The 26,213-nt window shown below is 37.7% G+C and overlaps 4 protein-coding genes across 6 annotated transcripts; 3 read left to right on the plus strand and 1 right to left on the minus strand.

Moving 5' to 3' along the window:
- The first annotated feature begins 375 nt into the window (after positions 1–375).
- eif3k (eukaryotic translation initiation factor 3, subunit K) lies at positions 376–3,208 on the plus strand. 2 transcript variants are annotated; one of them, XM_065279963.2, is made up of 8 exons: positions 376–578; positions 841–939; positions 1,294–1,414; positions 1,662–1,739; positions 1,814–1,880; positions 2,752–2,829; positions 2,907–3,032; positions 3,117–3,208. In XM_065279963.2, the coding sequence occupies exons 1-8, from the start codon at positions 517–519 to the stop codon at positions 3,146–3,148; spliced, it is 663 nt and encodes a 220-aa protein (XP_065136035.1). In that variant the 5' UTR covers positions 376–516; the 3' UTR covers positions 3,149–3,208. The 2 variants fall into 2 exon arrangements, with proteins under 2 accessions (XP_065136035.1, XP_065136036.1); XM_065279964.2 differs by having other exon boundaries at positions 378–578; positions 1,665–1,739.
- Positions 3,209–4,404: 1,196 nt separating this feature from the next.
- Positions 4,405–8,384, plus strand: kbtbd3 (kelch repeat and BTB (POZ) domain containing 3). The gene is made up of 4 exons (XM_065280283.1): positions 4,405–4,446; positions 5,659–5,872; positions 6,236–6,401; positions 6,474–8,384. Exons 1-4 carry the CDS (start codon positions 4,410–4,412, stop codon positions 7,932–7,934), a joined length of 1,878 nt encoding a protein of 625 aa, XP_065136355.1. The 5' UTR covers positions 4,405–4,409; the 3' UTR covers positions 7,935–8,384.
- A 1,014-nt stretch (positions 8,385–9,398) lies between these two features.
- sln (sarcolipin) lies at positions 9,399–10,742 on the minus strand. Its single transcript, XM_065279965.1, has 2 exons — positions 10,577–10,742; positions 9,399–9,828 (listed from the first exon to the last, which is right to left on the minus strand). The coding sequence occupies exon 2, from the start codon at positions 9,766–9,768 to the stop codon at positions 9,670–9,672; it is 99 nt and encodes a 32-aa protein (XP_065136037.1). The 5' UTR covers positions 9,769–9,828; positions 10,577–10,742; the 3' UTR covers positions 9,399–9,669.
- A 6,352-nt stretch (positions 10,743–17,094) lies between these two features.
- On the plus strand, positions 17,095–25,996 carry sfrp2l (secreted frizzled-related protein 2 like). 2 transcript variants are annotated; one of them, XM_065280288.2, is made up of 4 exons: positions 17,095–18,715; positions 23,136–23,575; positions 24,592–24,672; positions 25,605–25,996. In XM_065280288.2, exons 2-4 carry the CDS (start codon positions 23,206–23,208, stop codon positions 25,916–25,918), a joined length of 765 nt encoding a protein of 254 aa, XP_065136360.1. In that variant the 5' UTR covers positions 17,095–18,715; positions 23,136–23,205; the 3' UTR covers positions 25,919–25,996. The 2 variants fall into 2 exon arrangements, with proteins under 2 accessions (XP_065136360.1, XP_065136359.1); XM_065280287.2 differs by lacking the exon at positions 17,095–18,715 and having other exon boundaries at positions 22,504–23,575.
- The last annotated feature ends 217 nt before the right edge of the window (positions 25,997–26,213 follow it).

A 26,213-nucleotide genomic window follows, 5' to 3' on the forward strand; every position in this document is an offset into this window, starting at 1 on the left:
CATTAAGATCCTATGAAATGGAAGAAAAAAGGAAGGAGTGCATAAAATAATATTGCAAGCATATTAAAGTAGAATATTAAACTTTAATATAATAGCTTTCTTATTGGTAGATATCAAAATTGTATCCAAGTATAAATTCAATTTTTGTTTGAAGACATTAAAGTGGGGTTTACTTTTGTACATTATTTGTAAAAAAAAAAACATTTATACAAAAGCTTAATTAAATTCTTGTCATTAACGTAAAATCCAAAAAGATTGTTTCTATAAGTTTAAGAAAAAAATAGAAGAATATTTTGGACAATTAATAATATTGTGTAATGACTCCGCTCACGCTCACAGCGGCGCTCACGGAATCCGTGTGCGCTCAGTACTGACGTCACCGTTTACGTCAGATCCTCGCCGCCTGCACGCGCCGCTGCTGTGCTGCTTTGGGTCCATACGACGGAAAAATTAAACAAAACAATACAGAAATAACCTATTAATAATAATAAGAAGAAAAAACTCGGATCTGCAATCATGGCTACGACGTTTGAGCAGATGAGAGCCAACGTGGGCAAACTTTTGCGGGGAATCGACAGGTAAAGATGATGAATCGAACAAATATAAACAGAGTCAAATAACTGAAAGACAGAGTGAATCTTGACAAGAGTCATGAAAATAATACATAGTAAACGTGTTAAATCAGAATGAAAGCATTTATAGTGAAATATTTCCTGCGTTATAATGTTTAGATTAGCACTCGTGATTAAATCATACTGTGTACAGGAAGTCATTATGAATATTAATGAGCCATAATCAATAAGATTGAATATTAATGAGTAAGTTATTATACCTGCACAGGTATAACCCGGAGAATCTGGCCACACTGGAGCGATACGTGGACACACAGGCACGTGAAAACGCTTACGACCTCGAGGCAAACCTGGCTGTCCTCAAATTGTGAGTGTGTGTTTATACATTAACACATCATCATCATCATCTGTATATAAATACATCTGCATTCATCTTGAGTCATTAAATGCAAACACACATCTGTTTCAAACCAGCATTTCTGATTGGTGTATTAAAGTATCTATTAAAGTTTTAGTACAGACATAAGACAGTACTTTATATGCTTTCATTATCTTCTGTTTTATTTAAAGATTTATAGTATGGGCAGTTATACCATAATTGAAATCAGTTATTATTATCAGCCAGAAAATCTGAATTGTTTTGAATCCCTGGAAAAACATAACAAACCTCTGCTGTGTCTCTCTTGTATAACATTATAAGTGTATGTGTTTGTGCCGGCAGGTATCAGTTCAACCCAGCATACTTCCAGACTACAGTCACAGCACAGATCCTGCTCAAAGCCCTCACTAACCTGCCTCATACAGACTTTACACTGTGCAAGTGCATGATCGACCAGACCCATGTATCCTTTTAAAGCCTCATCAGAATCATCATGCGTTTCCATCTTATTTCAGTTATTCACACATTATTGCATATTTAAAGTTAAACAATCTGATTAGCCAATGAGTGCATGCAGGTGTTCCTTTAGTTTAACTGATAGAGGGCAGTGTTTGCCCTTTGTGAATCTGTCACTGATGTGTGATGTTGCATCTCTGATACAGTAATAGATTTAAATAAGAGTCACCTCTGTTTCCTTGACTACTGTGTCGCAGCAAGAGGAACGGCCGATAAGACAGATCCTGTATCTGGGCAATCTGCTGGAGACGTGTCACTTCCAGAGCTTCTGGGTATGAACACGCACGCAAACACTTTCACTTGAGTGTTTGAGATGAAGTTTAACAGATGTGTTGGTGTTTTTTAGGCCAGTCTGGAGGAGAACAGAGATTTGATTGATGGAATCACAGGGTTTGAAGAGTCGGTGAGGAAGTGTGAGTTGATCTTCACTATGATCTGCACTCATCATCACATTACTCACATTATTATCACTGCTGTCAACAGAAATCAATGAGTTTCTAATCATGCAGTTCAGATGATTTATGCATTTGATTGGATTTTTGGATTATGCACTTTAATCTAAAGTGACTAGTAGTGCATTAGGTATACATATTATTAGTAGGGCTGGGTATCGATTCAGATGTTACAGATCGATTCAATTTCGATTCACAAGCTATCAAATCGATTCGATTCCGATTCTCGATTCAATTTTCGATTCCGATTCTCGGGTTGGTTTTTATACTCGATTCTTGATTCAACTCAATGAATATAGATTTAATACAAATACTATATTAATAAAAAATAACAGTGAACATAAGTTTACAAGTGGGTAATTAATAAAAAGAAATTAAAAGCCACAACACTACCTTGTCGTCTTGCTTGCAAAATCTAAAATGCTTTCATACCTCTTACTTTTTATGTGAAGGTAGCATCAACGTCGATGAACCCCCTAAAATCCCCATTTTAAGCACTGAATGGCTCCTTAGAAACATCGCGCAAGGCAAAAAAGAGTGTGACATCTAGTGAAGAAGACTAGTAATTTTGATTAATGTTAATCTTACGTTCAATGTTTGCAAAAAAAAAAAAATATGGGGAAAAAATCGATTCTGCTCTTTGAGAATCGATTCTGAATCGACCACGTTTTAAAAAACGATTAATCGAAAAATCGATTTTTTTGCCCAGCCCTAATTATTAGTATGTGTTCTCCTTTCCGATTGAACGTACAACCTGCTACTGATGCAATGCTCTACCACTGCTCTTTACAGTGTATACAGTTTATTGGAGTTATGTTTTCTCTTTCTCTAGTTATCTGTCACGTTGTGGGAATCACATATCAGAACATTGAGTATCGCCTTCTGGGTGAGATGTTGGGAGACCCTCTGGGTAAGAGCAGACCCCCCCCAAAATAACAGTTAGATTCTGTGAATACAGTCATGGTGAGAATGTGATTCTCTTTACAGACACACAGGTGAAGGTTTGGATGAATAAATACGGCTGGACGGAGAATGAGGATGGACAGATATTCATTCATAACCAGGAGGAAAGTGTCAAGCCCAAGAATATAGTGGAGAAGATCGACTTTGAGAGTGCGTCTTTGGTTTTAAAAGTCTCAATCTTGATTTATCTCTAGTAGTGTTTAAATATTAAATGATATTTTCTTGTGTTTTCAGGTGTTTCCAGCATCATGGCTACATCACAGTAACACAAATGTCAGTAGCCTGATTTGATTGAATTTTGCAATAAAGTAATTTTATTAAAGACACACAGAGTCAGAATTTTTGTGTTTATCATCACAATTGCACATTCAGTCTGTGCTGTCAGACATTTAGCAGTTTGTAAGTAGCATGTGACTATTCAAAAGTGAATGTAATGGTGTTAAGTATGGTAATCTGTTGTTTAAATCCATACAGTGAATATTGAACACACACACATCTGGAGCAGCCATTTATTGTTTCAACTGAGAAATCAAACTTGTTACCATTGTCTAAAAGGACCCTAGCAGGTTAAAGATGACCTGTCAACTGTGTGTGTTTTGTCAGTAATAACAGAGAGATGGAATTCATTCAAGGTTATTTATCTTTTAAAGGTAAAGAATGCATTAAAATAATCTGTTAAATTATTCTCTTATATCTACGCAGAAGGTTTGTGGCTTTATTAAATGCAAAAATGATCCAGAGTCAGTTTTAGATGTCCATTTACACCCCTAGGATTTGTCTTTAGAATGAAATGATCTAATATTATCTTATTTAAAAGGGTCATGAATAATAATGTTGAGCTTTGCTCTGATTGGCTGTTTCTCCTTCAGTAGCTCTGTGTGTGTGTAAACAGATCTTATGTTTGAGTCTGTATCAGATTTTGAGGAATAATCAATTGTTTGGAGATTGTAAATGGACGTAACTGGAACGTCAATAGTAGAACTTCAGCCTAAACGCTAGAATATAGCATTAACTAGCATGTAGTGCTAACTCAGCAGTCACAACTTTGTTTTTAGCATTTTAACAACACTATGATTAATTTAATGTGTAATTTAATGTTATGGTGTACAGCTCGACTGTAACGTCAGTCATTGTTTTGGTTATATTGGTTTGTCTTTCTTTTGCATATATAAGGTTTATATAAGAATGAGGAAACAAATCATGTTTAAGGCTCATGATAGAACTCTTATATTCATCTATTCCTACAAAAATACAGTTTTACATTCTACAGCACCCCTAAAATATAATTTAAAAGTCATTTAAATAAATGAGACAGAATTCTTCACCAAAATGATTACATTGCATTGCAGAAGAGTTGAATTGATTACACCACTGATTATTTTAAAGAGAGTATAAACCCAAATTAAACGTTTTAAACACAAACTGTAAACTGGATAGACGGGGAAAGATGCATCTGTCACCTGGTCGTTTTTTAGACGCGGCTCCTTTAAGCGTAGTCATCTGCATTACGTGTTTACGGCGTCGCGCATGCGCAGTGAAGAGGAGCGCTGTCCAGTCCTGAAGCGTGAGTGACCGCAAATTAAACATTTACATCCGTCAGAGCATAACATCCGAAAACATTTATATCTGTCATTTAAACGCGAACACACTGTCATGTTTATGTCACTCAAAATGTGTGGACATGAAGGAAAATCACTGTGATTTATGACAGCTGTGTTTGACTGTGTCATGTCTGATGTTTCAGGTGATCTCTACACAACAGAAGGCAGAAAACACAAACTGCTTCAACATTTTGTGTTACTGATTATTATAAATTCAAATCAAACTTCTTTACAGCAAGACTTCATATACTGTGCTCTTAGTACGATTGAAAACAGATTTCAGATATATTTTGCTAACTGCAGTGTTTTTGAAGCAGGACAGGTCAGTGTGTGGAGGCTTGTTTTACTTTCCCTAGATCAACCAAATGAAACCATGACATGACAACATGTTAAAAATATCTTATCATAAAACTTTAATAATCTATCTTCATAATGCACATTTACAATGTTTCTTTGATGCCTCCAAATATTCAACCTCATAATGCCACCCCTGCTGAAAAAACAGCATGGTGCTGGTTTGCTAGTGACCACCAGCTAAACCAGCATAGACCAGCATAATTCCCATGCTGGTTTGATGCTGTTTTTTCAGCAGGGACGTGCACTCTTACACTGTAAAAATCCCTTTCTGCACTTAAATGTTTAAGTTTAAATTACTTGAATTAATAATTAATTTTGACTAGTTAGAAGTTGCTATAAATGATAGAAAATAAAGTTTTAATAACTTAAGCCCAATCAACTTTATATTTTTAATTTATACCAACTCCTCACTAGTCATTAAAGTTAAAATAACTTGTTGAAGTCAAGTTGTTTAAACATGCAACAAGGCATGTTTTACAGTGTATCATCACAGCTCTTCTGATTTTGGCAAGTGGTTGATAGGGCAACATTGTTTTTACCCTGGGACAACATTTCAATCAACCAATCAGATTTCAGAAATAAGTTTAGAGTTTGTTTGTTTGTTTTTCACTTATTTCCCTCTGATTTTAGGGTTTGGTTTGGTTATGGTTGGGTTTGGGGTGGGTTTAGGTTTCATTTATAAAAATGTTGCCCTGAGGACAGCTCTCACTTGGTAAAATCAGTTTGATTGTATAGTCACTGGCCCTGTATGTTCAATATGTACCTGCTGATTTCTTCATTTACCTCATAACTTCGTACTCAATAAGAGTGTTTCTTAGGTGTTGTGCAGATGGAGGGCAGCAAGTCTCAGTGTAATGGCCTCTCGGAGCCACGTTCAGTCTTTCTGAGGTCAGAGACTCATGGACAGCAGCTCATCTCTGTTCTCCAGACCTTTAGACAAAGAGAGATGCTGTTTGACTTCAACATCCGCGTGCAAGATGAAACTCTTTCATGCCATCGCTGCGTTCTTGCCGCTTGCAGTGACTTCTTCAGGTGACGCACAAACATTATGACTTTCAACAGGTGTATTCACCTGCTAACACAACTGTAAGCTTCACATATCAGTGACCATGTATCAATATTGGCAACTACACTGAACAAAATTGTAAATGCAACACACTTGTTTTTGCCCTTATTTTTCATGAGCTGAACTCGAAGATTCAAGAGTTTTTCCTTAAAAAAAAAAAACTAATTTCAATGTAATTTATTGTCATGTCAACCATATATAGCTCATGCAACACAATAAAACCCATCAATTAAACCGCTTGACTTATTGAATGCGTTAAGATGAATGTGCTTTTAATTATTTGTGCTTTAAATGTGCTTTAAATGTAGTGTTTGTGTTTTTCTGTACAGGGCCATGTTTCAGCTGGATATGCGGGAGCGTGATGATGGTACAGTGACCCTCAGTAACCTGCCGGCATGCGCTGTTCACACCTTCCTTGACTTTGCCTATTCCGGTGAGATAGAAATCAGAGAAGATAATGTGGACATGATGTTTCAACTGGCCTCTTTCCTGCAGGTGAGGAAGACAGAAATGAAGAAGAGTGTACGTGATGTAGCATTGTACCCATGGTCTCTTTGATTTTTATAGGTTGGTTTTCTCTTGCGCGCATGCAGTGATTTTCTGGTCCAAAGCCTCGACCTCTCCAACTGTCTGCACCTGTTAGTGGTCGCCGAGGGTTATGGCTCATCGCGCCTCCTGCGCCGCGCCACTGAGTTTGTCACGCAGAACTTTCACAACCTGTCCTCCACAGCAGACATCCTAGAGATGCCAGTGCGGGTCTTGAGAAGTTGCCTGGCGTCTGATGACCTCAATGTCCCAGATGAGGAAAGCGCGTTGAACGCTGTACTCCAGTGGACCCAACATGACCGGCAGACACGTAAGAGTTTGCTGGTGGAGCTCCTGTCACAGGTCCGTCTGCAGCAGCTCCCTCACGCTGTCCTGGAGCAGACCGCTCAATCAGAACTCCTGTCGTCCGCTGACGAACGCTGTTGTAGAGCAGTTAGAGAGGCTCTGGTGCAGGTTCAAGAGTTTAGCGGGTTGTTCCCGAACGCTCGGCCTTCCACCACTTCCAGCTACATTTACGTCCATAAAACAGAGGAAAGCGGAGAGATGTGTCACGCTTTCTGCTATGACATCGGTGGGGACCGATGGACTGAACTGCCGCGGAATGCCGCGCGTCTCTCAGATTTGCCCGGTTCAGCCCTCACCAGTTTTGCTGAGAAACTTTTTGTTAGTGGTGGATGTCGCGGCAGTTGTCATCGTACCGTGCGTCTGCACATCGCAGAATCTTACCACGATGCGACAGATGAAGTCTGGTGCTACTGTCCTGTGTCAAACACCTTGACACCGGCTCCACCCATGCAACGCTCGCGCACCATGCACACCTCCGTTAGTGCCCTGCAACGCATCTACGTCATTGGCGGGAAAACCTGCGGCCCCAGAAGTACTTGTAGTCTTCTGGATGTGGAATACTTAGATCCCCTGAAACGCGAGTGGAAGACCGTCAGCCCTTTGCCCAAAGGGATCTACTTTCCTGAAGCGAGCACTTGCGGGAGCGTTATTTACACCCTCGGCTCTGAGGTGGAAATTTCGGAGGCCTTTAATCCGTCACTGGACTGCTTTTTCCGTTACGATGCGGTGTTGGATCAGTGGTGCCAACTAGTGGCTGAGTTTGGTCAATTCTTTCATGCTACGCTCGTGAAGTCTGTTTCCATTAATGAGACGCTCTACCTTTGTGACCTGTCGACATATAAAGTGTACAGCTTTTGCCCAGACACGTGCGTGTGGAAAGGGGAGGGCTCGTTCGAGTGTGCCGGTTTTAATGCGGGTGCCATCGGTGTGCGGGGTAAGATCTACATCCTGGGTGGAGATTATTCACCTGATGAGATCACAGATGAAGTTCAGGTGTATCACAGCGGACGCTCAGAGTGGCAGGAGGTGGCACCGATGCCACGTGCCCTGACCGAGTTCCACTGTCAGGTGTTGAGCTTTAACCGCTACAGAGACCCGTGGAGAACAACAGAATCTACTAAAACTGAGAGAGATTAAATACACATATATCATACTCACGTTCAGCTCTTCTGTCACTTCTGTACACTTTAGAAATTAAGGTGCTTCACGCTGCCACAGAAGAGCCATTTTTCCGCTAAATGATTGCTTAAAAAACCTTTAAAGGGGAGATAAATCTGACTTCATGTTTAAGTGCAATAATTGGGCCCCCAGTGCTTCTATCAACCTAGAAAATATGAAAAATATCAACACAGTAACTTAGTTTTGGTAAACCATTCTCTGCAAGCATGTGAAAAAATAGCTCATTGAAATATGGCTCCGCTTGTGATGTCAGAAGGGGATCTTATTATAATAATACCGCAACTTAATCTGCACTATCCAACCACAGCACTACCATTTAGTGAAGAGAGAGAGCGAGAGAAAATAATTGACAGCACTTGAGGTTCAACAAATCACCATTATGGCGATCAGTGTTTGCATTAGCATTAGCTCTTTACATTTTAAAGGACACAAATTTAAAATATAATGTTATAATAAAATATCTGTGGGGTATTTTGAGCAAAACTTCACATACATTATCTGGGGACACCAATAATTTTTTTCATTTTAAAGGGTATTTTTGAAATGTCCCCTTTAACTCTTTCCCTGCCATTGACGAGTAATCTCGTCAGTTAAGAGAAAATGGCTCCCTGCCAATGACAAGTTTTTGCGGTAATCTATATTTCTGCTATTAACCACTAGGTGTCGCTCTTACCCAACTTATAAAATACTAAAGCATCCACTGATCCAAAAACGTAAAAACTCTGTTCATGTTTTGATCATCTCTCTGAATCTGATCTCTAACAAAAGTCCTTTACAAAAATGAAATTATCTCGGCTTTTTGCTCAAAATTAGTTTTTTTTTTAAGAAATCTACCCATATTTGAGAGTTGATAAAAAGAAAACAAATGAAGATAGGATAAAAGGATTTTTTTCTGTTTACTTTTTGTTTGAAAGCAGAAAGTAATTTGCTATTTTTTGTTTTGAAGGTCTTTTTCCGGAAAACATTAAACCTTTGTGAAAATCATTAAAATGTTGCCGCTGGCAGGGATAGAGTTAATATCTGAAGAACCGTTATGTATCACAAGAGGTTTATTAGACTATGAATTACTGGTTCTTTAGGAACATTGGTCTGAATAATGCTTTGCCAACCAAAACTGTTTTCTTTTTTTGTGGCATTGCTTTCGTAGCACCTTCATTTTTAAGATTGTAGCTCGTTGACAGAGAATTAAAGAGCCGAGTATCACTGTTATATGTTTAGTGCTTAATTACTGATGTTGAAAATCGTTTATTGGGCAGATCTCTCATAACATCTGCTGATCACACAGAAAAAGGAAAGTTTTGATGCTTTATCTAAAGATTTGCAGAAAAATCAAATAGAGAAAAGAACGTATTAGGAAATTCAATAGATCATGCTCACCACAAAAATGCCGTTCTGCTGTTGTAACACACACACAAACACATGTTTGCATTGCCAAAGAAATGTTTATTTACTGTAAATAAATAATGGCTTAAAAATTCGTACAGTGTTTCAGGTTTTCATTCATCTGAAGGTTACCTTCAGTTTACAAATGAAACATCCAGATGATCAAATCTGTAAACATTCATTTATTTATTGTATAAAATCATTCTGAAAAGCAGCTCAGCAGACGTCATTTGAAGTTCAGCTCAGTCTTCTGTTTGCAGAAACATCAGCATCTAGTGGTGTAGTTCAGCATCACATGATGAGAAGCTCTTTATGCGTCCTGGTATTGTTTGACCAGGAGCCACATAAGAAGAACTGTGATCAACACCACCATGAAGTTCAGGAACAGCTCCTGTGCTGATCGATCCATTTCAGAGATCTCAGTCGGAACAGATGAAACCCTGGAGACAAGACAAACGTTTTCAGCGTCCTAACAGAGCGAAAGAGAGACACAATTAGTCTCTGGGTAATGGAAACCCAAATGTTTCTCTCTGTCTATTCTCTCTCTCATTCTCTCTCACATTTAAACCAGGAGGAGATTAAAGCATTTCTCCAGGTCTCAACACCCTTGTTGGCTTTGAATTTCAAAAACAAATCTATCATCTGTTCATTTGATGCCAGAGCTGTGACACATACTGCTACACACACACACACACACACACACACACACACACACACACACACACACACACACACATGCACGCATACTTTTATCTGGATATGTGAATGATTTATCTTGCACTTATTTTTATTTCAAGCTAATTATGATTGCACCCAAAGCTTTAAAATAACACATGCATTTTTGGATTAAAAAAAATACTTTTTCCTTTGAAAAAACATTATTTTAAATGATGATGATGTCTTTAGGCAAAGATTTGTGAATTTTATCATAACAAACACATCAATCACAAAATCAAGAGCTTTCCAAACACTGAACCCCAGCAGACAGAATAATAGACTTTCTTACATAATACTGATAGAAATGAGCAATGGCTATTTGAAAAAACCAGAAGCTTGTTTAAGATCAATATTTTATTTGTTTAAATTTGGATCTGTAATGCACAAAAATTGCAATAAAATAAAAAAAAATGCACAGACATAAATTCTGTGACAACCTCAATGTGTAGAGTCAGGTGATCAGAATAAAATGAAACTGATATATAATCTATGGTACTTACCTGCACACCTGAAGATCACACCTGAAGCCTTTCTGTCAGTTACTCGGTGTATTTAAGAATCTATCTGTGTGTTTATTGGGCACGTCGATCACGTCTTTAAGTATAGACACTGATGTGAATGGATTCGGATTGGACCATTGGTCCTGCAGCAGTGAGGTCACAGTATTTAACAGAGGGAAGTGTGTGTGTGCGTGTGTGTGTGTGTGTGTGTGTGTGTGTGTGTGTGTGTGTGTGTGTGTGTGTGTTGACCGTAGTCTGTGGTGTTCAGCTGCTGGTTTGACTGGTCTTATTGGGGGATTTCTCTTGGGTGGGGCTCATGATCTCTTGTTAAGCCCTGAGATGTGTTGTCCAGTTTCTCTGTGTCTTTCATGGGCTCTGAGGTATTTTGTGGTTCTATTGTTGGTTTACACTGGAGACAGACCTCTCTCCATTACATGCACTACACATCTTACATGTGACATCATATAGAAATTATAGACATGATTCAAGGCTTTACATGAATCTTAAAGGTGAAAAATTAAAATTCTGTCATCATTTACTCACGTCATGTTGTTGTATACATTTCTTTGTTCTGTTGAAAAGATAGATATGTTGAATATGAAGATATTTGGAAGAATGTAAGCAAACAGATCTGGGGCACCATTAACTTACATATAAGGAAACGTAATACTACAGAAATGAATGGTGCCCCAGATCTGTTTGGTTATTAACATTTGTCAAAATATTATCACTCAGCTTGAGAGTGAGTAAATGATGACAGAATTAAATTTTTTGGTGAGCTATTCCTTTAAATTAATTGAAGATAGAAATGATAAATGTGCAGAAGTGTTTTGATGAATGAGAACAGAACAGATATCTTTACAGGTGTGGAGTTTAAGATAAATATTTCAAATTTTTAAACATGAGCTTCAATTTAATATTAACTCTGTTTTATCAACATTCCCAAAAAAACTGAAAAATATGTAAATATTAGTCATTCAAACCTTTCCTACAAAGAACATTATGATTTATGTCAATCAAATGATCTTATATGTAGGCCTAATATAAAAGTGTGATCTCCTAAATGAACTGTTCGTATTAAATATGCATTATATTGAAGGCTTTTTTAATTCGAATGTTATAATAAAAGTTTTAAAAATGGAATTATTTTAAATCCTTTTGATGACACAAATCATTAGGCTTGTAGAACCGACAGACGGTTGACGTCAAAGTTCCGCGAGAGCGATGTGAAAGCAGATGACTCCGTATGATATCTCGAATCGCTCTCGCGGTACTTTGACGTCATCCGCCTGTCAGTTCTTGTAGCGCCGTATAAAGTCGAACACGTTTATTTTCTGTGTTGTTTCTTTTCAAATCCTTTTGCAAAAAAAGATATGTTCGCAACTCCCCGATGCGCGAATATACCCCAGATGCGCGCGCACCTTCATGACACACTACAGAGTAGTCGCTTCTTTACTTAATCCAACCCCAAATGTCCACACGTTTAAAACATGTTTTTAAAATTCTGCATTGCGTTGTTGACGAGTCAATTATTTGTTTACGAGTCCAAGTCGAGTGGTGAATCACCTTGTGCGATTCGAGACCGAATCATCTGTGAAGCAGAGCGCGACAGGTAAAGAGACGTCGATATTTTTATAAACTGCATTTGTTTATTTGTTTGTTTGTTTGTTGTGTGTGTGTTGTATGGAGCGAATTTTGTGCCATAATTTTACAAACAAATTTGGCATTTTGCAAACAAACTCAATCTGCTTTGCAAAGGGAAAACTTGACTTTGCAAATAATAAAGGCAATTTGAGAGAAAATGCAGAGGTGTTACAAATATGTACTGTGTTTTGTAAATATGACCATGATTTTTTCACAAATGTGACCATGATTTTCTCACAAATGGGACCATGATTTTCTCACAAATGTGACCATGATTTTCTCACAAATGTGACCATGATTTTCTCACAAATGTGACCATGATTTTCTCACAAATGGGACCATGATTTTCTCACAAACGGGACCATGATTTTCTCACAAATGTGACCATGCAATCCAAAACAGCAGATGGCGCTGTTTCAACCTTATTAGGCATTTTCAACTAGTCTCCCTGAAAAGCCCTGAATTTTAACTTACATATCACCCCGGACAGTGCCAGCAACTGAATGAAGACTAAATTAATTTTTCGTGGTTCATGTTGTTAATCTCTGGATTTATTGAAAGTGTTGATAATAATTAATGTCTGTTAATAGTAAACACATTCTGTGTGTAAAGACATTGAATTCCATCTGAATTCTATACATTTGCAATTGTCAATCCCTATACCCCGTCTGATTCTCTAAATTCTCTTCTTTTGGTGATAAGAAACTCACCATCACTGGACTGTTTTAAGTGATCCTTAAAGACTTATCCTTTTAAAATAGCTTACTATTGCAAAATGATTATTACTAACTTGTTTACTTTTGTATGTGTATGTTCCTGAGAATCTCATATATTATGGTGCTTTGAGTTTTAGAAAGTGCATTATAAATAAAATTTATTATATCCCCTGCAGAAAAATAACAGCTAATACCAGCCTATGCTGGTTGACTGGTTTAACCTTCTGGGGTCTAAGGGGTTTTTAGGGCCCTGGAGAAGTTTTGACCTGCACTGACATTTGTGCTCTTTTCAGTTGCTTAAAAACATAATAATGGCAAAAGTCTTATAACACTGCATTCAGCACAAACTGGGCTACTATATTATATGATTAACATGTATGTACATGTTTGTATTTTTGAGAGGAAAATGTTTATGCGTGGTTTTTGAAAAATAAAAAAATTTAAGTGACTGATATAAGTCCACAAAACTCATTCTAAACATGTTTTCCTAAAACTTTTCAAAGCAGGATCTAGTAGTCTAGAGTTTTTTCTTTAAAATGATGTGAAAATCATTCTGCTTACTCCTTCACATAACACAATATATTGATTTACAATTTCAAAGTCTTTTATAAGAATACCAAAAAGCACGTCAAATGAGGCATCGTGTCTTTGTGTGTGCATTTGTACATCGCGTCACACCGTCGAAGCACACACACTTGCATCTTTTATAAGAACACCACAAAGTGCGTCAAATATGAGGCATCGTATGTTTGTGTGTGAGTTTGGACATCGCGTCACACAGACGAAGCACACACACTTGCATCTTTTATAAGAACACCACAAAGTGCGTCAAATATGAAGCATCGTGTGTTTGTGTGTGCATTTGGACATCGCGTCACACAGACGAAGCACACACACTTGCATCTTAAGAATACCACAAAGCGCGTCAAAAATGAGGCATCGTGTGTGTGTGAGTTTGAACATCGATCCCATCACACTGACGAAGCACACACACTCGCGTCTGTCTGGAGATTTAGGCGCGAGTAAACAGTTATGTGGTGTGTGCAATCGCATCTTTTATAATGATACCACAAAGCGCTTCAAATATGAGGCATTGTGTGTTTGTGTGTGCGTTTGGACGTCGATCGAGTCACACTCGCGTCTGGAGATAACTTTAGTTACAGTCACTAGTAAACAAGTAGATGTCATGTTTCCAGCACTCGGATTAAAACTCAACACAGCAGTGAATGGCTGCAGAGACGGAATGTCCATTGACTGTGGGGTTGATTAATGAATATGGATGATCTCTGCTCTTCTCTTCAATGGAGCGGGGCGTGGCTCATTATAGATAATGAAGCAACAGAAGAAAGACGGTACATCTCTCTCTTCTAATACAGTTAACAACGAATTACAATATTTGTTTTCGATTTCACTTACATCATTTAAAAGCAGACATTCGAAGCATTATGTAGACATTTATCTTTTGTTTGTATGACAAGTATTCGTTAAGTTACAGTTCATTTTTCTGACGTGTTTCTGAAAGGACTTCACTTAGGGAGAGAGAACAAAACGCGCATCATGTTTATTTTCTTACTTTTGCGAAAAGCACAACATTCTGTTTTTATTGGGAGTGGACAGAAAAAAACTAGACACTTTAACGTTTTAAATGATGTATAAATCATATCTGTATGTCAAAAATCAGCAGAGTTATCTAAGTCTCTTTGGGGAGTGATTGAAAAATAAAGAGTTTGCGGCGCCCGCGCCGCAGCCGACCCCAGAGTGTTAAGATGGTGTTCCAGCCTGGTTTTAGCTTAAGCTAGTATTAGAAGGATTTTTGCTTTTATTATACTGTAGCTGGTCAGGCTGATCACACCAGCCCAAACCAGCTTGACTAGGCTGGAAGCTTTGCCAGCTTGGCTATTGGGAAAGAAGCTGGTTTAAACTGGTCCTCCTAGCCTGACAAGATAAGACCAACTTTAAAAGGATTAACATTTTGTAGAAGTTTATCTTGTTCAGAGTGCTCAAATGACTATGATCCTGGTTGGTTGGTTACTGTTGCTTGAACTGGCCACTCTGTCCAGACAGCCGATGTTGGGTTTATTATGTCCCTACCACACTCTTTCTCCAAAGAGTTTCATTTATTATCCTGCATCTTTTGATAAGCATTGTAAGTTGAATTCATTGTCTTGACACACAGAATTTGTTTACTATTAACAAACATTTATTATTATTAACACTTACAATAAAATCAGTGAGATTAACAGAATGAAGCCCGACAAATGAAATGTCTTTATTCAGTTGCTGCCACTGTCAGGGGTGATATGTATGTTAAAATTCAGGGCTTTTCCCCTGGGCTTTTTTCCAATGCCTGAAAAAGTTGAAACAGCGCCATCTGCTGTTCTGGATTGCATGGTCCCATTTGTGAGAAAATCATGGTCCCATTTGTGAGAAAATCATGGTCCCATTTGTGAGAAAATCATGGTCCCATTTGTGAGAAAATCATGGTCACATTTGTGAGAAAATCATGGTCACATTTGTGAGAAAATCATGGTCACATTTGTGAAAAAATCATGGTCACATTTGTGAAAAAATCATGGTCACATTTACAAAACACAGTACATATTTGTAACACATCTGCATTTTCTCTCAAATTGCCTTTATTATTTGCAAAGCGTTTTCTGTTTGTTTGCGAGTCAAGTTTTCCCTTTGCAAAGCAGATTGAGTTTGTTTGCAAAATGCTGTATTTGTTTGTAAAATTTTGGCACAAAATTCGCTCCATAAAGTTGTTTAGTACTGTTCATAAATCTGTTTACAGTGTGGCTGTAATGGTGAGAGATTCAGCTGCTCGTCTTTTCCTCGTGAGTTCATCCGATCTCTGCCACTGATGCTTCTGGAGGACTCTTATGGCGGAGAGATATTTTTATTGTTGGCAAAATAACTGAGGAGGGATCCAGAGATACAGCAGCTGCTAAAAACTAACCAGGTCACAGAGATACCCTTACGAAAATTAACCATGTTTTCTGTGGTAAAAGTTTAGTAACCATGTTTTTTTGGTGTATTGATACTATCAGCAAAACCATGGTTTTACCACACATGGATAAACATTAAATATATTTCAAAAAAGAAAAAAAAAATGCTGAAATATATTTTGGAAGAAAAATGTGTTTGTGTTACGAACCTTTAAATATAACCGTTTTAAAAATGTAAAAAATAAATATATTATCAACTTCAAAAATATACTTTATAAAATTAACTTGTATTAAATATGATACAGCATATATTTAAATATATTTTGGTAAAGAATACACTTTTGCCATATGGGATGTAAATTGAAAAAAAGTAAAATTAAAAATTTTGAATGACAGAATTGAAATACATTTTGAAATATATGTTGATGTATGAAGGTTAAATCTATATATATTTCCAATTTCAAAAATATATTCAATTCCTACAAATTTTATTTGGCGTATATTTCAAATATATTTTTGGCCAAACACTACTACACCAACCATGGTATAACTACGGTTTTTAAAAACCATGCCAAAACCATTTTTTACCATGTTTTTTTAGTGCACCTATTTCTGGTAAAAAAAAATGTTATTTTGTGTATTTGGTCTAATACAATGTGTTTGCATGTATTATGGTTCAAAAAACACATTATTTTCCACATACCATACATTTTTGTTGCTCCAGATATCCCTGATTTTGTAAAAAATTGTACAAGATTTGAAAAGTTCTGTGTCCCTGATTGGCAAGCTAATCTGTACGTTGTGATTGGCCTGAAAAACTGTGACATCGGACAGAAATGTGACGCTCCTTACCATGTTTGAAAGACTCGGTTGCTACAAAGAAGTTAACTTACAGGCTGTGAGTCCGAAGCGTAAGGAATTATGATAATGTCGGTCTTTATCTTACAATCCGTGTGTTTGTTGTTGTCCAAGAAAATACCATTGGAGACTATAACTTGCGTCATCGTTAACTTTGGGGTTTGTACCTTTTGCATATCATTAACATGAACTGATACACACTTACACACCAAAGGAAATGTAAAATTGTGAATCGGACCCTATTTGCTCTTTAACTGTAGTAAAACCATGGTTGATTTTGTAAGGTGAGTCCAGAAATGTTTACAATGACTGTCCCATTTTTATCTGACTGTCCACATCAGAAATAAAAGTTTGTTGATGATGAAGTTGATAGATGTTGCTTAAAGTCTTTCTTCTCTCAACAGAGAGCAGCTGCTGATAACAAATGCCAACGTGAACAGAGCCACAGTCATTGTGTGTTATATGATCACTGATCTCCACATCAAACATTTAATAAATGATGCATGGAATCTGAGAGGAATTTTTCATCTGATAGTCTGGCAGAATCATGAGAAGTGTTGGGAATGATTTGAATTTTCCCAAACAACTTTAATGACTCTAGTTCGGGATCAGATTCACCATTAGAAACAGGATCTCTTACATAATGTCTCTTCTCTGGCTTCATGATCACAAGCGTCCTTCAGTTTGTATCACTGAAGTTGTGATTTAGGCCGGTTGCTTTTCAACATTTTTAATAGTTTGATGAATTCTGATTCCTGCTGTTGGATGTGGTTTGATTAAATAATTCTCAGGTATCTTGTATCCACAGGTCTTAGTCTATAAAAAAAGAAAATCATGTGATCTGCTTAATAAACATCTCAAGAGAGGTGATCTATTTTAAATGCTTGGCAATAGTTACTCAAATGAGCATTTTGCCAGGACAGTTAACAGTAAAAACACATGCTAGAGATTAATAACACAGCAGTCAGGGGTTATGGGTATCAGTTATACAGTAAGTGAAGAGCCTCTAAGTGTGTCTGAGATGTTCTCTTTTAAATTAGCATTTGTATCCGACTCTTAATGGGTTCTTCCCGCAAACCAGTATTTATGAATGGCCCGAGCCTGGGATTAAGGGAAAAGTATTTGATGAGTTTGTGCCAAGAGCATTTGGGTTAATATCATCTCATTTTTTTAGCTGGAAAACAGACCAAGCTCAATATAACACCAACTGTTACAGTCGAGATGTACGCCCCAACATTAAATTACACATTAATACAATGTTGTTACAATGCTAAAAACAAAGTTGTGACCGCTGAGTAGCGCTATATGCTAATTAATGCTATATGCTGACCCTAACAATAGATAATTCTTCAAAATCTGTATCTTCATCTGATACAGACTCAAACATAAGATTTGTTTACACACAGACAGAGCTACTGAAGGAGCTGCTCTGAGAAACAGCCAATCAGAGCAGAGCTTAGCATTATTATTCATGACCCCTCCATATAAGGTAATAATAGACCATTTCATCCTAAAGGCAAATCCTAGGTTTGTAAATGGACATGTAAAACTGACTCTGGATCATTTTGCACTTAATAAAGACACAAACCTCCTATGTAGATATCAGAGAATAATTTAGCTTTCATTTTATTTCAATGCATTCTTTGGCACCTTTAAGACCACATTAATTTGCTTGATGACCTGTGTTGATGTTTTTTCTACACTTTTAAAGTGGATATCAATATTTAATCACCCATTTTTATTTCTCTTTTCTAGAATGTTCTGGAGTGCATGAACGTCAGATGTGTCCTGTGTCTGTCTGTGAGGTGTTAGACGGATGGCCACAGGTGCGTCTTCTGTCTTTCTCTGCCCTCCGGGTTACAGGATTGTGAATATTGGCATGGATGAGATTAGTCGGGGGGTAATTAAGTTTACCCAGCGGTGTGTGGTAAAAATAACCAGTGCTTTCCCCACCACAAGCCTCCAACTAAAAGGTTAGTGTAGTAAAACTACAACAGAATATTAGACAGAAACCTGTGTGTGTATAGAGACACAGACACATCTGTACAGTAAATCTGACTGAATATAGTTGATTTGAGATCTTTAAAGTCTGCACTTATATTAAATGACCATTCGTATGTAAATGTGGTACCCTTTCACATGTAAATGAGATGATAACCATGATGTGAGAGTTTTCATTGGTTCACTACTGATAACTATTAATGCACATTATACTGTATTTGTTAAAGGACAGTTCTGTCGTTTTATTTACTTGGACAAAACTCAACTAAATCAGCTCAGTTATTGCTTGTATTTATAGTCGCCATAAAAAAACAGAAGTAGTGATTGTCTTATTTTCCCCCTGGTGATGTACACTCACCTAAAGGATTATTAGGAACAGCATACTAATACTGTGTTGGACCCCCTTTCGCCTTCATAACTGCCTTAATTCTACGTGGCATTGATTCAACAAGGTGCTGAAAGCGTTCTTTAGAAATGTTGGCCCATATTGATAGGATAGCATCTTGCAGTTGATGGAGATTTGTGGGATGCACATCCAGGGCACGAAGCTCCCGTTCCACCAAAGATGCTCTATTGGGTTGAGATCTGGTGACTGTGGGGGCCATTTTAGTACAGTGAACTCATTGTCATGTTCAAGAAACCAATTTGAAATGATTCGAGCTTTGTGACATGGTGCATTATCCTGCTGGAAGTAGCCATCAGAGGATGGGAACATGGTGGTCATAAAAGGATGGACATGGTCAGAAACAATGCTCAGGTAGGCCGTGGCATTTAAACGATGCCCAATTTGCTCTAAGGGGCCTAAAGCGTGCAAAGAAAACATCCCCCACACCATTACACCACCACCACCAGCTTGCACAACAAGGCATGGTGGATCCATGCTCTCATTCTGTTTATGCCAAATTCTGACTCTACCATCTGAATGTCTCAACAGAAATCGAGACTCATCAGACCAGGCAACATTTTTCCAGTCTTCAAGTGTGCAATTTTAATGAGCTCGTTGTAGCCTCTTTTTCCTATTTGTAGTGGAGATGAGTGGCACCCGTTGGGGTCTTCTGCTGTTGTAGCCCATCCGCCTCAAGGTTGTGCGTGTTGTTGCTTCACAAATGCTTTGCTGCATACCTCGGTTGTAACGAGTGGTTATTTTAGTCAAAGTTGCTCTTCTATCAGCTTGAATCAGTCAGCCCATTCTCCTCTGACCTCTAGCATCAACAAGACATTTTCGCCCACAGGACTGCTGCATACTGGATGTTTTTCCCTTTTCACATCATTCTTTGTAAACCCTAGAAATGGTTGTGCGTGAAAATCCCAGTAACTGAGCAGATTGTGAAATACTCAGACCGGCCCGTCTGGCAGTTCAGGAGCGTTTAGAGCATAGACATTATGTACATAGACGGCTCATGATGTGCTGGAACGTAATCCATCATCGCCGCCATATTGGTTGTGTCTCCTCACTCTTCGCGAGCATCAAAGTCGATCGGAGTCAATGGAGAGCAAGGAATTATGCCCGTATTTTGTCATCGTAACTAACGTTATTTACGTTTAACCAAGCCGTGTGAAAATCTGGTAAAAATCAGGGAGTTATGATTATTGTAGTCGGGGATACACCTTCCTCAGTAATAAATGCAGGGGAGCGCATTGGGGACCCATCCAAGATGGCGGCCATGCTGATAAGTCAGCTCCAATAGGCAGCATCAGTCTTTGAGGCGTCTACATATATAATGTCTATGATTTAGAGGAGGGAAGGAGATTTGGGTTTTTGATTAAAGATTATGACGACACATTATTTTTTTTTAAATAATGAAGCTTACATGGCCAAAAAATATATGTACTTGAAAAATAGTTTAAGATATGTTTGCAAAAATGTATTTTTCACCATTATATATATATTTTTTGTATATTTTGAAATATATTTTAAAACATTTATATTCACGTCGCATTGGAAGAAAAACTTTGTAAAATTAAATATATTTTCAATTACAAAAATATACTCATACTTTTACATTTTATATTTATACAAACTTTAATATTTTGGGCAGGAAACATATATTTTTTTCAATTTTTTGCCGTAGGGTTGTAAAATTAGAAATGTATTTGTTGCCCCTGAAATACATTTTGAAATATATGTTAATATATAAAGGTTAACTAAATATATTTTCAAATTAAAAAATCTATTTAATTCAGCTTTACTTCATACAAAATGTATTTAGCATATATTAAAAACATATTTTTGGCCAGATAAATTTATTTATTTGTTGTATGGGTAGGATGTTTTGAAACTTTTTTTCTGATGTGTTAAATGTCTCCATCTTTTGGTCACAGTGGGGAACATCTGGTTTACACATGATTCAGGTCGCAGTAGAGTTACATAAGTTTTCACATTTTTAACCAGGAAAAATAAACCACATCAGTGCTGGGCAGGTGTGGGGTTTCACAAAACATTCCCTACTGAAAAGACCAGCTAAAACCAGCCTAAGATGGTCTCCCAGCCTGGTTTTAGATGGTTGAGCTGATGTAGCAGGCTGGTTTAAAGGGGTTTTGGACACTTTTTAGGCTGAGAAACCAGCTGACCCACCAGCTTAAACCAGACTGACCATGCTTGGCTAAGATAATAATAATAATTTATTACATTTATATAGCGCTTTTCTCAGTACTCAAAGCGCTTTACATATGAATGGGGAATCTCCTCAACCACCACCAATGTGCAGCATCCACCTGGATGATGCGACGGCAGCCATATTGCGCCAGAACGCCCACCACACACCAGCTTATCAGTGGAGAGGAGATAGGTTGGTCTTAGCTGGTTTAAGATGGAAGTAGCTGGTTTAAGCTGGTCTTCCCAGCCTGGCAAAGCAGGTTGAGCTAGTCTTCCAATCTTGTCAAGCTGGACTCTAAAACCAGCCTGCTGTTACACCATATTAACCAGCTAAAAGGCTGGTTTTACCTGGTCTTTTAAGAAAAGTTATGACAATGAAAGTTACTGAACTTAAGACGAAACATTTTGTACTGAACATAGATCGTAAACCATTGAAATCTGTTGACAAATGTAAACAGACAAATTTAATTATGTCAAAGACAGCTTAGACCCCTCAAACATTATAAGGTCGCCATGATTTCATAAAGTAAAATGTGATCCTGGATCAACATTTTAATCAAAGAAACCCCAAATTACCCTTAACTCAAACCCTAACCATTTTTACCCCTTAAATTAGTGTGAAATAATAGTTTGAGAAGAATTTTTAAAGGGGACATTTCACAAGACTTTTTTAAGATGTGAAATAAATCATTGGCGTCCCCAGAGTACGTATGTGAAGTTGTATCTCAAAATATCATATAGATAATTTATTATAGCAAGTTAAACAAGCCACTTTGTATGTGTGAGCAATAACTGTGCCGTTTTGGGTGTGTTCATTTAAATGCAAATGAGCTGATAATGCAAACATTGATCACCATAATGGTGGTTTGTTGAAATTTAAACTCAAATTCCCCATCATTTTTTTCTTTCTTTCTCTCTCTCTTTTTTGTCTGCACTAAACGGCAGTGTCATGGTTGGATAGTGCAGATTAAGGGGTGGTATTATTATAATGAGATTGCCTTCTGACATCACAAGGGGAGCCAAATTTCAATGAGCTATTTTTTCACATGCTTGCAGAGAATGGTTTACCAAAAGTTACTGGTTGATTTTTTTCACATTTTCTAGGTTTATAGAAGCACTGGGTACCAAATTATAGCACTTAAACATGAAGTCAGATTTTCATGATATATCCCCTTTAAAACATTTATTTCAGACAGAAATCCTTTGGATTAGTTTATAGTTAAATTGGGACAAATAATGGACAATAACACATCAGCGCAGCATGAGAATTTTATATTCATGTTTTATTTCAATTTTAATAAACAACAGGGGATCTCCCTGATTTATATTTTTGTGCTTTATGGGGGTCTCTCAATGCTTATAAGAGGTCCAGGACCACCCCAGGCCCCCCTAATTCGAACACTACTTGCATGGGTTTCCTAAAATGCCATTTTCCAATAATTCCAAAAATGACTGACAAGCAGAGTACGCTTGTGATTGGCTGCTCTTCTGAGCACTATGATATCACAGCACTTATTTAATTACAGTGTTAAAGTAAAAAAAATAGTGGCACGAATTACAGGAGACAAACACTCAGACTGACGCCTCTGAGCTGCTTTACTGCTGGTAATAAAACTCCTGCTGGATTTCATTCACAGGATGTGAAAGAGACGCCAGACGACTTTCATTGCACATGCACGAGCGAGAGCGCGCACCCACTTTCTTTCGTTTGTGAGCGCACGTGTCTCCAGGATGATGGATTTTTATTCTCTGTGTGTCGTAAGTGTTTTGTTGTCGTCGGTTTGTTGTCTGTCTAGGGCTGATGATGAAGATGATGGTGTGATATCAAACCCCGCGCGCTCCGTATGTAAACCGGTACCGAACACGATGGTCTTGTGTTCCGGTATCGGTTACCAGGAGATGCGGGTGCCGAACCTGCTGGGTCACGAGAGCCCGAGAGAAGCGCAGCAGCAATCCGCCGCCTGGACTCCGCTGCTCGGGAAACACTGCCACCGGGACGCGCGCAGGTTCCTGTGCGCTCTCTTCGCGCCCGTGTGTTTACCGGAGGTATCGGCACCGGTGCGTCCTTGTCGGAGTCTCTGCGAATCCGTGCGGGACGCGTGCCTGCCGGTCATGAGCGCGTTCGGATTCCCGTGGCCGGAGATGTTCAACTGCAGCCGCTTTCCTGATGGATCGGACCTCTGTGTCCCTGGAGAGAGAGAACAAAACCGGGCCGAGACCACCGATCTACCCAAAGGTCTGAAAGTTTTACACTTGATACTTTTTATACAAAAAAAAGCTACAAAAAAAAACTGTGCTTTAATATATTTACAGATTTGTTCATTTTGCTGTGATTTATTATTATTATTTCTTTTGAATCATTTGGTATTACAGCGTTGGTATGTAAACTTGTGACCATCTGTAAAAAATATTCCTTGATGTACTTACATTTTTAAGTTTAAATCAATTCACATTTACAATTCATTTTCAACTTTATTGACTAGTGAGGAGTTAATTAAGTTAATAAGGCTACAAATAATGTTAAAAATAACAAAAAACAAAGCTGAGTATACACATGTATTGGTGTAGATACATGTAACTTAATAACAAACACTTTGAACCAAATAGGATATATCTTCTTGATTTGCTTACTATACATGTATACTATGTGTCTTCACTTTTAGACCAAAGGGGTTGCAAACTACAGCTTGTCAGGAACTTTCATTTGGCTCATGACACAGTTTTTAAATGCATTAAATATCATTGGTTTGAGTGAAGATTTTAGTCGAAAATGACGCAATATAAACAAGATGAAATAGATATTTGCATATTTTTGAATGTATATCTAGTGATATGCACAAGGCTACAGATACAGGAAACTGTCCATCTTTTCACATATTAAGCAGACGCTTTTATCCTAAATGACTTACAAAAGTGATTTGTTATATGACTGAGAAGTGCCGTGCAAGTCCCTGACAGCTTACACAAAGTTTTCACCGATCATTAAAAACACAACCCGTACAGAGAGAGAAACGGGCTTTCAACAACATATTCTTGTCTCACAGAAGAGAGATGTGTTTTAGATGTTTTTGGATGTTGTGAGAGATGCCGCTGACCGAACAGTGTTTAAGAGATCATTGCACCTGTGAGGAATGGTGAAGGTGAATGTGTCCTTTAGTGAATGTACCACAAGGTGTCTTTCATTTGCTGACCTTTCATTGGGTTTCTCAGACTGGTTTTGTGATGATTCTTTGGGTTTATTGTGTCATTCAGGTTCTGTTATCTGTGAGGTTTGCACTCCAGACTCAGATGCAGAGTCAGAGATCCATCAGAACTTCTGTAAGACTCAGTTTGGTGAGTAATGAATTCAGGATTTTGACTGGATACAGTACTTTCTTGTCATCTCGAGAATTCATAAATGATTTGAGATGTTTTTTTTCTTTTTACATAACGATTGATATGATCTGCAACAGTCAGTGAAAATATTTAATATGTTTTGGCAAGGACGTCTGAGCAATGTTTGGATAACTGTTCATAAATGATAAACATTTTCTATTGGAAATATATTAGTTTAATTTTAATCCCTTAACTGGTGCTGCCCTGTGAGTGGGACACCCGAGTTTACTTTAATATTTTGCATGTAAATTTTAATCTATCATGAAAAAACTATATATTGTTGAAAAGATGTTCATATTTTCATATTTCAAAACATTTTAGCATTAATAGCAATGCAGTGACAGTAATTTATTAATTTGTGACAAGAGTATGCAGCAAACTGTTGACACCTGGTGGCCATTGTTGGTAAACCACTAAAACTGTAACTACCCTATTTTTTTATATTTTTTTGTGCATTATTTTATTTATTACAATACATGTAAAATGCTATAACAATTTTTTATGAAATATTTTTACCTCCAGACACGTCTGTGAAAAAAGTGTCTTCTTTTAAACAAGACGAACCAAAAAGGCCAGGGTTATTTTAATTTTAAGGCGTACATAATTTTTCCAGCCCCCCACTCAAGAAGGGCTGCACCAGTTCAGGGTTAAAGGAGTAGTCCACTTTATAGATGGGGCCCATTGACTTACCATAGTATTTTTTTTCCTACTATAAAAAGTCAATGGACCCTATCTTTAAAGTGGACTACTCCTTTAAGGAATTTGCGACTGTAATTCTGTTATAATGGCATTAAATGAGCGATCAGTCATCCAAATTGTCTAAAAAGTCTAGATATCAACACTAAAACAGTACATTACCATCTATACATCACGTATTCCATCTCCTCCAGCGTTCAGACTGCGGATCGGTTCATCGGCTCTGATCGGTGCAGATGTACGCGTGGTGCCGCAGGGTAGGAGTCGTGTGCTGCGCTGGAAGGGTGAACCGCACGAACAACAGGCGGCCATGGATCAGAGCGCCCTCTGGCTGATGGAGGGTCACAAGTGTTCCTGTCAGGCACTAGAGGGAAAACTCATAGGGTCTTACATCGCCCTGGGTGACATGCAGAACGGTCGCATGGCCCTCAGACGTCTCATCAAGTGGTCTCGTGATGAGAAAGAGTTGAAGAAGTTTATTAGGACGCTTCTGAGAAAAGACTGCTGAGGTCATGACCTCTGGACTGATAAATGGACCAATCAGAGAGAACCAAACCAACTCCTCATTAATATTCAAAGAAATAAAGAACAAAACATGTCTATCTATATCTAGAGATAGATGGCCAGATGACAACAAGAAAGTGAACATTTCTGTGTATTTTATGTGTTATTTGTTTTTATGTGTTATAAGGAAACTACATTTTTCTTTGCAATTAAAGAATGTTTTAGTACATCTTTTGGTTCTCTTGTGTATATTGTTTGTCATATGTCTATTTTTGTATTTGAGTGAACTTTTAATATTA

Source organism: Paramisgurnus dabryanus, chromosome 8 (assembly GCF_030506205.2).
Source record: "Paramisgurnus dabryanus chromosome 8, PD_genome_1.1, whole genome shotgun sequence".
Lineage (NCBI taxonomy): Eukaryota > Metazoa > Chordata > Actinopteri > Cypriniformes > Cobitidae > Paramisgurnus > Paramisgurnus dabryanus.